Here is a 15579-nt window from a genome sequence, read left to right as displayed (position 1 = left end):
CGTGCGGTGGGTGTGTTAGCTTCGGTTGCGCTGTGTAAGTTTTTGTTTATCAATAAATCATCGGGTTAAGCTCTTGAGAGATTTAAATAATCTAAATATTTTATTTATTGTTCGCGGATGTTGCTGGATTGTCGGTAAAATGTAATTAAAAAGGCTAAAATTAGATTATTTATATAAAATGTTATGGTCGATAAGATTGACCGTGCTATGTTGTGCCGTTCGTTAATTATTTGTATGAATTCCTGTACTTCTTATTTGTGAATGTAATGTTTATTCAATTCTGTACTATTTTCTGTTTAGATTTCTGCTCGTGTAACATAAATATAATTTATCGCGTTATTCCTTTAGTTTAGTTTAGTTGATGTACAAATTCTTCTTGCAATTCTGGTATAAATATAAATTTATCAGACTTTAAATAATAGTGTTGATGTGCTTTATTACTTTTCTTTTCTCGACCACTACCCACTACCCAATCCAGACCATAAGATCCTCTCAGAACACTAAGATTAAATCAAATCGACGTTTACCATTTATTATTAAACTTACCTTGACAATTCCTTGGTTCCATCCTTTTGACAAAAAATAAGTCCCACTAAAGAAAAAGAACCGAATGAGAATAATTAACAAAATTGTTTAACTTGGCGTGTTGCATTTTTATTGATGATCGGACCGAATAAGCCCTGTTATGATAAGAAGTTATGGACTAAATAAGAAGTTATGGATGGACTTCAATATATGGTTCCTGCCAGACAATTAACTGCTCTGATGAACTTTGATAATCAATGTCTGGCTTACAGCTAACTAAACGAAGGCCCAGGAAACTGTGAAATTTTTAATATGAAACTATCGTGTATGAAATATAAAATTAAGTTTCTTAAACAGGAAATTGAAAGAAAGAAATTTATTAAGCTTTTTTTTTACCAAAGGAGAAGTCTATTTTTGGATTATACAGTGGACAAAGATAAAATATAATAGTAATAACAATAATTTATAGTTTCCACATCTCCCCTTTTAGCCATTCATAACCTACACTGAAATAAAATTCTGGGAAGCTGGAATGCCCTAGACTGGGAGAAAGTGCAATAGAGCAGTTTAAACTTTAACATTTTGCACAATAAATAATAAAAATGCATAAAACACACAGAAAATCAATAGCATCTATGCAATATAGAATATAACATCCATTTATAATAATAATTAATGGATAAAAGGCCCAGAACTAAGATATTGGTCAAATTATCGAAACAAACCTTAATAATTCCTCAATAATTTCAAAAAGTTTTACGGTGGGTTACTTATTCATAATAGATGGCTTCACTTATTAATGAAATACCATCAGCAACATCTACAGAATCAGGAAAATAAACATTAATTTTTTTGTGCACCTTCATAAAGGAACCAATGAAGCTGTTGCTGCATCCAAAAGAAAAAGACGATTATTTTTGGATATTACATAAGACACTCGTAAATTAATATTGGTTATATCACTCACAATTCTTCCTATGAGTACCTTACTAGTAAATAAAACATCCTGAAAAGGAACCGCTGATCATTCAGGGAACTAATACCGCAGAAACTACAATGGGCCTTATAATCATAAGACGTTTCACCAAAACCTCTGTAAAAATTAAAATATACGTCTCTAAACGGCTTCAATTAAATTGCAAGTGTAGTTTCTATTGTAATATCATACTGGAGCACAATATTCAATCATTGGCCCAACCATTGTCTTATACAGATAAAAGGCTCGACCAAACATCTTGAAAGAAACGAGTCCCAAAAAAGTAATCAAAGGTTTCTCCTTGCTTTGGATGCTCTTCGAGCAAACGTTCTGTTCGAGAAACTATCAAACGACAGCTCGTAATCAAACAAAACATGCAAGTTAATAAAAATAATCTATTGACAGACTTTTCTCAACAAGATTCAACAAATAGATCCTTTGAGTTTTTCCGGCGAGAACCAAGACTTAACTGAAATATTCTGAAACAAAATATCTTAATGTGCAGAAGAAAACTCACTAAGTAGTTACACTGTTACTTGAAGGAACCCTACCAAACCGAGAACCAACTGGAGGATTATCATCCTTGGGTAACTTAGAACTATCAGTATAATGATGTTTAGACTCATCACCTTCCATATAAAAATCGAACTCGGTCAATTCAGCATTGCAATACGATGAATGAAAAGACCTACTCCGGGGGTCTTTGCGAGACATTTTTGTTTCCCTGCAAACCCTTTCATCACATACAAAACAAATTAAATCTTTTGTGGGAGCCATCACGTCAAAAATCACGAGACCTAAAATAACCTAAATTAAAAAAGTGGTCGTCTACTGAAAATAAAAATTATTTAAGTATCTGTTAAGTATAAAATATGTATTTAAAAGCTATAACCGTTGGCCATAGGGCATAAAAAGGGGATCCCTTCTCAAATCTGCCAGAGGATAACAAACAGTGGTTGACCTCACGACCAATCTCGATCAAAAAAGACGTTGAAGGAACCTACTAGATGTAAAATGTTTTAGCAAGATGATGATCACTGACGGAGAAGGCAGGTCACCCTGAATTAAACGTAGGTCTTTTTGGCTGTACCTAAGAAAATATCCTATATGAAAGACCTATCTGAGGCATGTTGCCCTACCGCAACCGGTAAACTACGTTTTCCGCAAAAGCGGTCTCGGCACTTATGAAGGTGTAGTTTGCACAAGCAGGAAGTAAGAAACTCCCGTTGTTCAGATGTTAAATAGTATTTATACAGGAAGTAGAAAATAAAATTATGAAAATAAAACCACCCAGGAAATAACATTGTGAAAGCATGGAAACACGGGATCAGAGACCGGGAAGCGATGATAATAGTAATAAAAATAATAAACATTTTTTCTTTAACACAGTACAACATTTGGAAAAGGTTAAAATTTAACTTAGAGAAAAATGAAAAAGATTAAATTAATACTCAGGGAATTCTAAAAGCAAAGAAATTTGAATGATAATAGAAATCATTATTCTCTCTTTCTTTCTCCAGTACAAAAATTAGAAGGGTGTAGAAATGATAAATCCAAAAATTTAACAGCATAATGAGAAAATACACAACTGCATAAGCAAGAACAAACCTGCATTTTTAAAATAAATTCGCAGTTGAGAAGTTGTAAGCATTTAAAAATTTTAACAGAATGAAAGAAATATTTCAACTAATTTTAGTAACATTAATCTTAAAAAAAATATTAATAAAAGATAAAAAGAAGTGGTAAGTAACTCAAAATAAAATGTTACAAATTCTTCCCTTTGAAACATTGCTTTTCAAGCTTGCCCAGTATTAGAATTTACTTCCAAAAGATTTACTCCCGACGCTTTTTTTCCAAAATTTAAATTTTCATAAAAGGTTCTAATATGTTAGTAAATATTAAAGGCATTGTATGTTAATATAATACCTTTTTAAATATCCAATCTGTTAAGTTTAAATTATTTTTCTAATATGTATTTTTAGTTGCATTCATTTATTATATAGCAAATAACAATATTATACATAGCGAATGTAGATCTTTTTATGTATTATTATCACTTAACACGTATTCCAAAATTTACGCGTGACTATTTATTAACACCAAAACATCATCATCATTACCATTGTAATTTAATGAATTATATTTACAAAGTCTTCTAAATTAATAAATTAAAATTCCACTTAAAATTATAATTTGCAATTAAGTATTAATGTTGCTTACTTAGAAAGTAAATATTAAAATATTTTGTAACTTACATTAGATTATATTTACTGAACCTAAATCTTAAACAGTATAACTTGCCAGAAAATGTAATTTTCCATAATATTTTAATATTATGCAACTACTTCTATAACAATGTGAACTGGCATAAACATATTCCAGAACACAGACTAACTTGCTTCTGACTTTTAGATGTCTTTTCCATTCACTCCATTAGCTATAACGGCATTCACTATATTAGCTTTAAATTTTGTAGACCAAAATTCATGGTGCAGTTTTGTAAAACAGAATTAATACAAGCTTGACTACACCTGAAGCGTGTACTCTTCTCCCCAAAAGTTTATGTTGAAATTAGTGGAGTCCATTCAAAACAAACGGAACGGAACCCAAGGATAGCGGGAAACATAGTATTTCCCTACTAATCGCAGAACCTGGACAATATCCCTTGCTGCTGTGTCTTTCATTAATCGGACGGATCATTTTTATTTAGTGGCGATTATAATTATTTTGTTTTATTTATGGACGGAATTGTTATCTGCGTTCCGATCCTTTAGACCGGTGAGAATTTGTTGACCGGTGCTTATCGTGGGAAACCAGGCGCATATAGCGCCTGGTTTCACTTCAGTCCGTCCTCTGAAATCCGTTCGGTGCTAGCGCCTTTCGGCTTTGCGGGATATGCCTTTCGGGGCTCCAGTGTTTGAATGCGCTTCCTTTTCTGGAGAGAGACACATATGTTGGCTGGGACATAACTGTAAGTATTAGGAAAAGATGATGGGTGTTTGGGAAGATAAAGTAAGGGAACTTTCTTCTCTCGCCCCGCCTTCACTACCGCATCTCGGCTGGATTTGGTCGGGTCGGTCTTGGTCTGCGGTTTTCAATATTTAAAATTGAGAAGAATATAATGATTTCATTGATGAAATTAAAATCACATTAGTTCTAGTATTTTTTTCCTTCATAAAGTTCACCTTTTCAATCCGCTGTTGTAATTGCAAACTGACACTCCAATTAGTGTTAGGGCTCTCTAGTGAAGCTGTAATGTGACCAGGCTTCCACCTTCTTTTATAATTTTATTGAGGGAAGTTTTTGGTATCCTCCTACCTCTTAAAACATTCAAGTTCGAATGACATTATCATTTTGTATGTAAATATTCGATGATTATGTTCAGCGGGAAGAATCCTATACATCCTCTCACCACTTAGTGTTGAAAAGTTGGATAGAACTCCTTTATAGTCCTGCTTTGTGACTATATTTAAATGGTTTTTGACCTCAAGTAATAATATTTAAAAATAATAATAATGTCAATGTCATGATAGTTAATTTACAATATCTATAATGCTACTCATACCTAAAATAAATTATTGGCTTTTAAAAGCATAATCCACACATTATTTAATACCTTTTCACCTGAAAATCACACCATAAAAAGGTCTAGAATGTATATCTTGCTAAACTACTCCTACTGCATTACACTGATATTCTGCAATCGACGAACATGAGTGAGAACTTTACACAAAAAAACACAATCAAATTTTGCGAATCCCATCATTAAATCGAATTATAATCCACCAGAATTAACAACCTTGATATTAAACACGTAAACTAAAAATGACTCTATCCTAACAGTCATTTATGAATTTTATAAAAAAATTATAAATTCATAAAAAAATATAAGTAAACCCAATTCGTATCCCATACATCGTATTGTAACGGGACCAGCGTAACGGGTTTCTTCTAAAAAAAAAGAAAGAGAGGAAAAATAAAGAAAGAAGAATCTAGAAGGAACGACAAAGGAAGTCTTTCTAGAAAAAGGATTTTTGAAAAACGTAGAAGGCACGGACAAAACATTACGCTTAAACAATTAAAAGGACGATCGGCTACTGGTTCTGAAGGCCAGGAGGTAGGTATAAATACTGCCGGGAACCAGCGAACATTTAGTAATTTTGCAAGTCCGAGTTCGATGCAGCATGCGACAACAGCAATAACCATAAGTTATAGTTATCAACGACTGAAGAGTGCGTCACGAATATTCCACTTTGGACAGTGGTTGAAAATAATAAGGTGTTCAATGAGTTATTTGTAAATAGGAGTGAAAGTGACAGTATTCTATTCATTCATAAACGTAGGGTAGTTCTTTTGTAAACAGGAAGTAATAATACTCATAGAAAGTGATCTGTGTGAACTTTAGATTTTTCTAATGTTATCTTATTAACGCAATATTAATTTCTATCAGTCATTATATTGTTTTTAGTAAATTGAACTGTATTTTGGTATTTATAATTCAACTAACACACCCGGCAATGCTTCGCTATTGCTAGATTGAGTATATATATATATATATATAGATTAAATGAACACAATTGAGAGTTTGATAAAACATTAAAAAATTGAACATTAAGGAACTTCACAAAAATTTTAGTTTTCACTTTATAAAAGTAAGAACGTAAATAAATCCAGTTGTCAAAACAGCATTACCTATTGGATTTAATTCAAACTGCTCTCTAAACACAGCAGTCGGTTCAAAATACCCCTAACTTTCTTTCTACTGGTCAGATCGAGGATTTCAATAGCTTTAAACCATCTCCGGACAACGCGGACATTTTGCAAAAACCCGCGCGTAAATCAGTTCAGTAGTTTTTTATTCTATAGCGGACACACAAACGAACATTGCCTTTTATATGTACAGGAGACTTGTGTAATTTCTAATGGTGGACACTTTGAACATCTCTGATAACTTTGAACAATTGTTAACTGTTTAAGTACACCTAATGTTCTATAATAATTAACTTAAGATTATCACAGGTAGTTGTCTTATCTTTTAATTATTAGGTCTATTATTGTGAAAAAATGATTACTTAATTTGATACTAATTTACAATACTATAATTAACAATAAATAATAACAATTAATATTTAATCGAATTGAACGTAAAGTGGACATGAAAACTGACACAAAATTACATCAATTTTCTGCCATAACTCGGCTATTTGTTAACCGATTTTAAAAAATAAAGTGTCATTTTGTTCAAAATAAAGACCTTAATATTTTAGTAAAACATCAATTTTGATAAAACTAATATTTACGGAGATATAATGGATTGAGAAATAAACATGGCCGCCATTTTGTAATTTGCGAAGGTATTTAATTCCTGATTTCTTTGCTAATTTTAAAACTTTATTACCAAGACGCTTACCAAATATTAATATGATTCCTGTATCCGAACTTGAGATATAAATTTTTGTATAAAAATAACAAACTTGCGGACAGGGGGAGAACGAAGGAGAAATCGCCATTTTTCCTAAGGATATTTTTTGTTTAGTTTTACAAGTAGAATCCGAAAAACGTATAGCACCCACCACTTTAGAAACACTCTGTATATATGTATATTTATTATTTACTTTATTTTATATATTTTTAGAATAATAAATTGTATTTACAAGAAAATTTTACGTTTTTTAGTCTCTCAATATCCTTGTCGAACAGCGAACATGCAATAGCATAAGATACTTTTCAACCTGTACATGTCTACCAGTCACAAAAATCTCTCACTAATGACATCCGCTAAAGACAGAGTAAGAAACTGAAGTATCAGTTGCCGAAGGCTTTACACAAGTAAATGAAATCACTACGCGTTTTCGTTTATAACATGTATTTATACACGCATGTTATTATAACACTATAAGAATTCGCAAGGAGTTTTTAAAATGAATTTGATTGTTGGTAAAATTAATATTTCTACATAATTTGCATTATTGGCTGATTCAGAAAAAACATTGCAAAGTTGATAACACATATTTTTTCACCATAAAATTTTCATTTCCCAGTAATGTGTAGTTTAATTTTTACTGGTTTAGATAAAAATTAATGTTTAACTTTATGTAATATATCCAACATCCAGTACGTCACCAAGTAATAAATGCAAAATTTAGGAAAGTTTAAATGCAACAATTTTGTCTGAGAGATGTGTTATATTATTTTACTTTTCACATTTTTTTTTTTTTTTTTTTTTTTGGTAGCAACTTATTACTTATTGAATATTTTTGTCTTATACTTCTTCTGTTACTAATTATTATTAAAATTGTTTTATTGGTTGTGAAAGATACTTATTTCAAATATTGAGAATTACTAATTAAGAGATTGAATCCGTGAAGTCCATTTGCTCTTCAACAATATAGCTTTGTTATTTTTACTAATAAGTAATTGAAAAAAATGATGATCGGTTCTAGTAGGGATATTTGAATTAATTGGTTCTTGAAAAAAATATAATTCATGAAAATATTACAATATATATTTTTGTTTTGTTTTAAAGCAATTCACAAATGTGAGAGTCAAGCTTCAAATATAGAATTATTTCGATGTGTAAGTGGCCAGTGTATTAATGAAAAACAAGTATGTGATGGTACGAAGGATTGTGGTGATGGTTCGGATGAAAACTATGAAATGTGTTGTAAGTACATAAATATACTGATAAGATCTTATTTATTTTTTTTTTTTTCCTATTACAGACTTCAGAAAATCCATGTATATTGCTTTTAATTATCAGTTAATAAGATACTTTAAATACTTAATTAAAACTTATATACTTTAATTAAGAATTATATACCTCTTAATTAATATTCTTTATAGGAATTATTTTTTCTTGCATTTTTTTGTAAATTGTTGCAGATGTGCCTGATGTAACATTTTTGCTCATGACGCTTGTAGTAATTTGTCTCAGTAAATTAATTTCCAGAATGTATAACTGTGATCTTCTAAGATCCTTACTAAAAAATGTTTTAAAGCATTTCTTTTGCAGAATTCCTACTGTGGACTCTTATATTTTTGAAGAGATGGTTCACAGAGCTCATTGTTCTTAATTCACATTAATTTCATTAGATCATTTTTCACATATGGAGATAAAATTAAATTTTGATCCAATAAGATACCTCTACAGACTGTACTTGACAATGTAATGTTAATCTTACGTGATGTCTGAGGGATAATCATCTCGAAGGATTTTCAGCCTCTCTATCAATAGATTTCTGCTCCCAAATTTTTTTTATGAAAGAAAATTTGTAAAGATATGTTACTGTTTTAATGTCAAACATACTGATACTTTCAAAATATTCTACATATGACTACTGCTACACATATAGATATTCTTTCTATAATATTATTTTGGATTATCTTCCAAATACAAAATCTATGATCAATGTTATGCGTAAATGACAGCAGAGTACGAGACTTAACGTTAGATGTTCATTCTAACAATGCAAACACAGGAGTTTAATGTAACCTTAGATGTTCATTCTAATGATGGCAGTAGAAGATTGAATAAAATAATATAAAGAACAAAGGTTTCAACATAATAACATTTTCTAGAATTACTACTGCATTTCCAGGAATACATTCCATTTAACTGTGCTTACATGTGTTAAATATTATATTCTAACCTATATAAATGTTCACGCGGCCACACACACACAAGGTGGGCTGAAAGTCATTTTCCTAATTAGAAAATAGTTAACAGGAAAAGTTAAATAAAAAAAAGTTTTTATTTGTTACGTATTTAATACACATCAGAAGATAGAGTTCTGGGATCTGTTTTATTCAATTTCTCAGATCAATTCAAATAAAACTACCAAATTAACATAACTTAAGTTTCAAGAATTTCAGTGTGGCTTCATTTTATTCTTGGAATAGAAATTAGGGTGATATTTTTCCCAAAGCTATAACTCTATAAATCAAAGCGTTTCCCGATCTATGTTTATATGAACTTTTTTCCTTATTTTTACTTGCGGAATATGTTCTGAAATTTTTCCCATTTCTTAATTAGACATGTATTTATTTTTATCTCTGTTTTTCAATCTAAATAAGAAACAAAGGTTAAAAAACTAAAGCCTTTGTTTTAGAGTTACTGCTTGCGAATTATTTTGTCCTCATTTATGTTTCTAGGAGAAAATTAAGTCAAACTGAAATTCTTAGGACTCAAATTTAGAAGAAAAATGTTGTGATTTTACCGATTTTGATTTGAGAGAGTTATGTAAAATCTCCTAGAATTTTATCTCTGATAGGTTTTAAGAAATTGTTGCAAAACTTGAGTTGTAGAGCATGAGTTTTATGGTTTGCCATAAATTAAATTTATTTTATTTCCAATAAACATAAACATTTTCTAAAAAAAAAAAATTGTAGCAAATCTAATTCTGAGAAAACTGTAATATTTTTGTACTTAGTTATTTATTTTCATTATGAAGAAGATTTCTATTCTATTTATAATTGTATTCACCACATTTTGGTTAGTATTCTTTTCAATTATAGTCGAATTTCTTAAACTTGTATTTTTTATTGACCTATTTACATCAATTTTCTAGAAATCTCTCTAATTTTGATACAAATTATTACATGTTTATCGGCAGTTTAACAAACTTAATTTACGGCAAACATAAAAAAGGATTTTCTTCGACCCAGGGTTTAGAACAATTTTATCGGAAGTTATTAGAGAATGGAGTTCTTAAAACTATTTTATTCAATTTTTCAGTTATACCAGTAAATGTTTCCTTAATTTGGGCACTAAGAATTTCAGTTCGGCTTCATTTTACTCTTGGAACAAAAAATCAGGCAAAATATCCTGCTAACCACAACTCAAAAACAAAGAGTTTTGTAGTCAAAAGTTATATGAGAAATCTTTGTTTTATATTAATATCCCAGATTAGTTTCCTAAATATTTCTGCTCAGTTTTACTCATCCTTTATTTAAAACGCAGTATAATTTTACAAAAATTATTCAATAAATATGATTAATACTATTAATATATATAACAATGAACACTATTACTATCATCATATTTCAATACAAAGAGTTAAAACTGGGTATTATTCATGTTTTGTTTGTTATCATTAATATTACTCTTGAGATCATGAAAAACTAAAATGTTTTAGCTTTTATTAACTAACCTTATGACTGGATTACTTATTTAAAATATCTTTAATTCTACTATTACAGCAAACAGAACGTGTAATAATTGGAGCTTTAGATGCAAATCTGGTCAGTGTATTTGGGATTTATTCACTTGTAACACTGAAAGAAACTGTGCGGATGGCAGTGATGAAGATGATTTGTTGTGCCGTAAGAGATTTTAGTTTACTTTTATGTTCAAGTTTATGGATTTATAGTTATATATAACTGTGTAATCTCTACACTACGGTTGTGTGATAGTAAAATCAGGTATCTAGTAGCTGAATGTACTTACAACCTAATGGTCTTACAACCTATTGACTACTTGAAAAGTTCTGTTATTTGCATCTTGCAAAAAGAGGAATGTAAAATATAATGTTTATCAATGACCATAATGGTAAACATTGGTTATTTAAACTGTTTTCCACAGATAACCAATGTTAAACAACTATGGTGGCATTGCCCTTGGAAGGCTGCATACATTTCCCTAGACAACCAGCGATTGACAGTACTCAAAACCTATTAGAATTATAGGAAACGAAAGCGTTCTAATATATATAAGTATACATATTATCACGTTTCATGGTTCAACCAGGATATTGAGAGTCTACCAAATATAAAAATTTCTTACAAATACAATTTATTACTGCAAAAACATAGAAAATAAAATAAATAATATTAATAATAGCGACAATAAATAGATATAACATACAGAATACTGTAATTCAAAAAAGGATAAGATTTGTTTAATGACAGTTAAATTAAAAACCAGAATACAGTCCAATTTACTGCAATCGTTTTAATGTCCACTAGAACCTAATATTGCGTTAAGCTAACTCTAAAAAAGTCTAAAATTTATACAATTCAATTTTCTGCAAATGTTGTATAATTTATTACATAATTTTAGAACTTTATATTCATATATTTTTTATTATACAATTTTCTGCAAATATTATAATTTTACTGTTTACAATAGAACTATTTTACACTTAATGAATGACTAGAATACAATAACACAATAGTATGGAATATTCTTTCAATTTGTTTAAATGCGTAAGAAATATTTTACTTAATTCTTTAAAATTGATTTTACTGTTTGGAATACTTTGAGTGAGAACAATTTTGTGAAGAACTCACGACCATAATGATAGAACATACCTTGAAAACATGTTCTAAGTAGCAATATCGAAACTAAAGCAAGATTATTTTTCACGAGGTATTGGTGGTTATTTGTCCAAAAATGTTACCAAGTAATGTTTGAGTTATGATATTGTTATGATAAATACATTGTAATAGAGGATTTTTATCTTTAATTCCAATTATCATGCAACAAACAAATTATATTATTTCGGTTTAGGAAAGAGACAATTACATTAGTACAATTTTTTTATGATAAAAATACATATTGATATTTTTAAAAAAATTAATTAGAAAAGAGCTATTATGAATATATTAATTATTTATTACCGTTATAAAGACTTGTATTCTGCCTTAATACTGTAGATATAATATTATGAGTATCAACCCAAGAAAAATAGAATTATTTGATTTCAGCCGGAAAAAAGTTCGAAGATCCCCACTTTTGTAGTGGTGGTATCTGGTTGGACCTTAGATAGTTTTTGGTTTCAAAAACACTATTTTTCATTGAATATTTAAAGGACATCTTTCTATTTGTCACTGAGGCAAAAATTAAAGATCTTTAGATTATAGTTTAAAACGTAATAATTTCAATTCTCTAAATTTCTTAATTTTTATGATGTGGAATTGATAAATTAATAACAGATTAGTACTGGTAGGCCAATTCAGCAATATTATTTCTATTTTGTATACAAAGAACAATAAAAGAGGATATATGAGAATTTGAGCCAGAATGACTAATTTCTTTAAGTAAAAAAATATTATTAGTCTTATTTCATATTCTCTAGTCACTTTTTATCATTGTTTATTATTTAACTAATATACTTAGCTAACAAATTCTCACCTTAAAAAAAAATTAACTTAAATTAGCAGTTAATTTTATCAAATATATGATATGAATGGACAGATTATATGAAATTATATTTGAAATGAAACAGTTCCTTACTCCCTTCAAAAGCACAGCTGACAGACAAAGAAGGAAAATTTTATGAAACAAGAAAATTACTTATCTCGACTACGTAAAAGAGTAATGTCAGTATCAAAAGTATAGTTCATATAAATTCATCTAAGTTATAAATTATAAATGTACTTTTCTTACATTTATTTTCTCTAAATCACCATAGTCATTAAACTGGCCAAGAAGAATACATACTTTTTTGAAAATACTGTTACACATTTAGCCTTGAACTTTGTACTAAACTAACACTAACTTTATTTATCGCTCCAAATACTATGCACAAGCTTGTTAAGAAATTTGAATTTTTTTTCAGAAAATAAACCGCCAAAAGATCCATTCTCTCGATATTTTCATTGTAACAATGGTTATTCAGTTACTAAGGATAAAGTTTGTAACTTGCTTAATGACTGCCTGGATAATAGTGATGAGGATATTACAATGTGTCGTAAGTTCAGAATTTTTTTGTATAAAATAAGTTACCATAATACTGTAACAAGACCAGTATAGTGGTCCTGAGTAATGGATTCCTACCAATTACACTGATGAACATAATTTTTGTTTCCTAACATGCGCTACATGATTTTAATCTGTTTTTGATTCTAAAAACGAATATGAACTCAGAATATTTCTATCACCAACCATTCTTGAAAAAGTTTTAAATTTTAATTGAAGGATTTTTTTCATTTTTCAATATATAGTTAGCATTTTATGCTACTATATTGTATTTTGTTAGCTCATTTTTTATTAACTTTGTTAACATAGTTTGTAATCTATAAATAAACAATACTAGACAAAGAATTAAATCATATGATAGTCACATATTATGACACCATATCTAATACTAAAGAGTACCATATATAAATGTTCGATCTTGTCCTTCATGGACAAGATTGAACATGTCTGTGCATGTCAAAACAAGTAGCTGAAAACACAGTTGTGTTGTTTGTATTAAGCACTGGAATTAGGAATGAATTAATTTTATTCAGTCTTATTGCTGTCTTAAGTTTGTTAACAGTACAGTGTCATAATGCCTCGAAATTGTGTAAATTTTTTGTACATCAGACAGAAATTTCCGAATGTAAGTGAGGGAAAAATTAAAGAAGAAATATTTTTTGGTCATCAAATAAGAGAATTAGTCAAAGATGATGTTTATAACTCAATGTTAAATAATATAGAAAGTGCAGCTTGAGCTTCATTTAAAGACGTTTGCAAAAGGTTTCTCAGCAAACAAAAATCTGACAATTACCACGATGTTGTTAATCAACTTCTTACTTCATACAGAGCTATGGGATGTAATATGTCTTTGAAAATACATTTCCTCCACTCACATCTGGATTTTTTCCCGGACAACCTCGGAGACGTAAGTGACAAACACGGTAAACGTTTCCACCAAGACATTTTGGTGAGGGAAAGCCGATATAAAGTGAAACGGAATACTAACATGCTAGCCGATTGCTGTTGGACATTAATTCGGGATGTGCCTGAGGCTATTTATAAAAGAAAAGCATCAGCAAAATCATTTTAATTCAGGTATGGCCATGCAAAATTATAAATTTTAGAGATTTTAACTATATTTTCCCTTAATTTTTTTTTAAGAGTAATTTATTTAAAAATAAAGATGATAGAAAAATTGTATTTACAGATCTGTAATGTACGCAAAAAATCAATTCAAGAAATGGTATCATAGAGAAACATCTAAAACTTTATTTGTCTATCAATGTTATTTTGAAAGTAATAGAAAGTATAATAATTGAAAATTCCAGAAAGGGACAAAAAGGAGAACCTGTTTTGTAAAGAATAGATCCGTTTAAAAATTATCCTTTGTTATACTGCCAGCTATCACACAATGAACAAATATTTCAACAATGAGAAAAGCTACCGGACCTGGTTATGGAATCCATGAGAACGAACAGGCTCGTCTATCATTTCACGCTTCGAGTTGGGTCCGGTTCGGCAAGTAAACAGGCTAGAAGTATAAATAGCCCAGTAAGACCAGCTAAAAAGGAAGAAAGAAGAAAGAGGGAACGAGCCCAGCAGCCATCAGCCCAGCAGTCGCAAGCCCAGCAGCCACCTGCCCAGCAGCTACTGACAGCACAGAAAAGCGAAGAAACCTGCACTTTCCCCCGTTCAGCCCTTCGGGAATTACAAGGTTAATGGTATGTAACTTCGGTTACTACCAATTCTTGGAAAGTGCAGGCCAAAGAAGAACGAAGAGGTCTTCGGGAGAAGAAGAGGGAGAAGATGAAGATGAAGAAGAAGGAAGACCAGCCACTCGTCTCAACATCACGGACTGGAGTCCGGAACAGAGCCCAGCAGAGATGCGTCCTGAAGGGCAGCCATACCAGAAGCGGATGAAGAGCTTCAAAACATCCTCTCCTTTTCAAAACTTACAATAAGATAAAATAACCCAGCAATTGCGACTCCTCCGGAAAAGGGGACGCATTGCTCCCTCCTTACAGGTAGTGCCCCGTTGTGGCGTATTCCTGCTAGCCTATTAAAGAGTTAGCACCGAAAGGACTTCAGTGGACGGTCTGAAGGGGAATTACGTCGGGAGGACAGGCTTTATAAGCCTAGCCTTCCGCGGTCGGCCCATGAAATGGGTTCGATAACGCTGGTTTAACAACGGATTGGAATGCAATTAAATCCGTCTTAAATTCACTAAAATAATAATAGACAAAAATTGAAAAATTAGATCCGAGATTAAAAATAACCTTTTAAAAAAACAAGCCCGATTAGAATGATCCAGCAGCAAGGGACTCTGTCCAGGTTCTGCGATAAAGTAGGGAGTAATAGACTCCTGCCAACTTTGCATTCCATTCCTAAAAAGGAGTTC

At 30.5% G+C, this 15579-nt stretch overlaps 1 protein-coding gene across 2 annotated transcripts in view; it reads left to right on the top strand.

The window, feature by feature from the left end:
* The window catches only part of LOC142325745 (uncharacterized), a 95458-nt gene that overhangs the window by 51793 nt on the left and 28086 nt on the right, over positions 1 to 15579 (top strand). For both annotated transcript variants that reach the window (XM_075367784.1, XM_075367778.1), the window contains 3 exons: positions 8028 to 8165; positions 10700 to 10822; positions 13060 to 13191. In XM_075367784.1, coding sequence (XP_075223899.1) covers positions 8028 to 8165; positions 10700 to 10822; positions 13060 to 13191 — 393 coding nt within the window. The remainder of the gene's footprint in view (positions 1 to 8027; positions 8166 to 10699; positions 10823 to 13059; positions 13192 to 15579) is intronic.

Source organism: Lycorma delicatula, chromosome 1, assembly GCF_047948215.1.
Source record: "Lycorma delicatula isolate Av1 chromosome 1, ASM4794821v1, whole genome shotgun sequence".
Taxonomy (NCBI): domain Eukaryota; kingdom Metazoa; phylum Arthropoda; class Insecta; order Hemiptera; family Fulgoridae; genus Lycorma; species Lycorma delicatula.
This window is presented reverse-complemented; position numbering and strand designations above follow the sequence as displayed.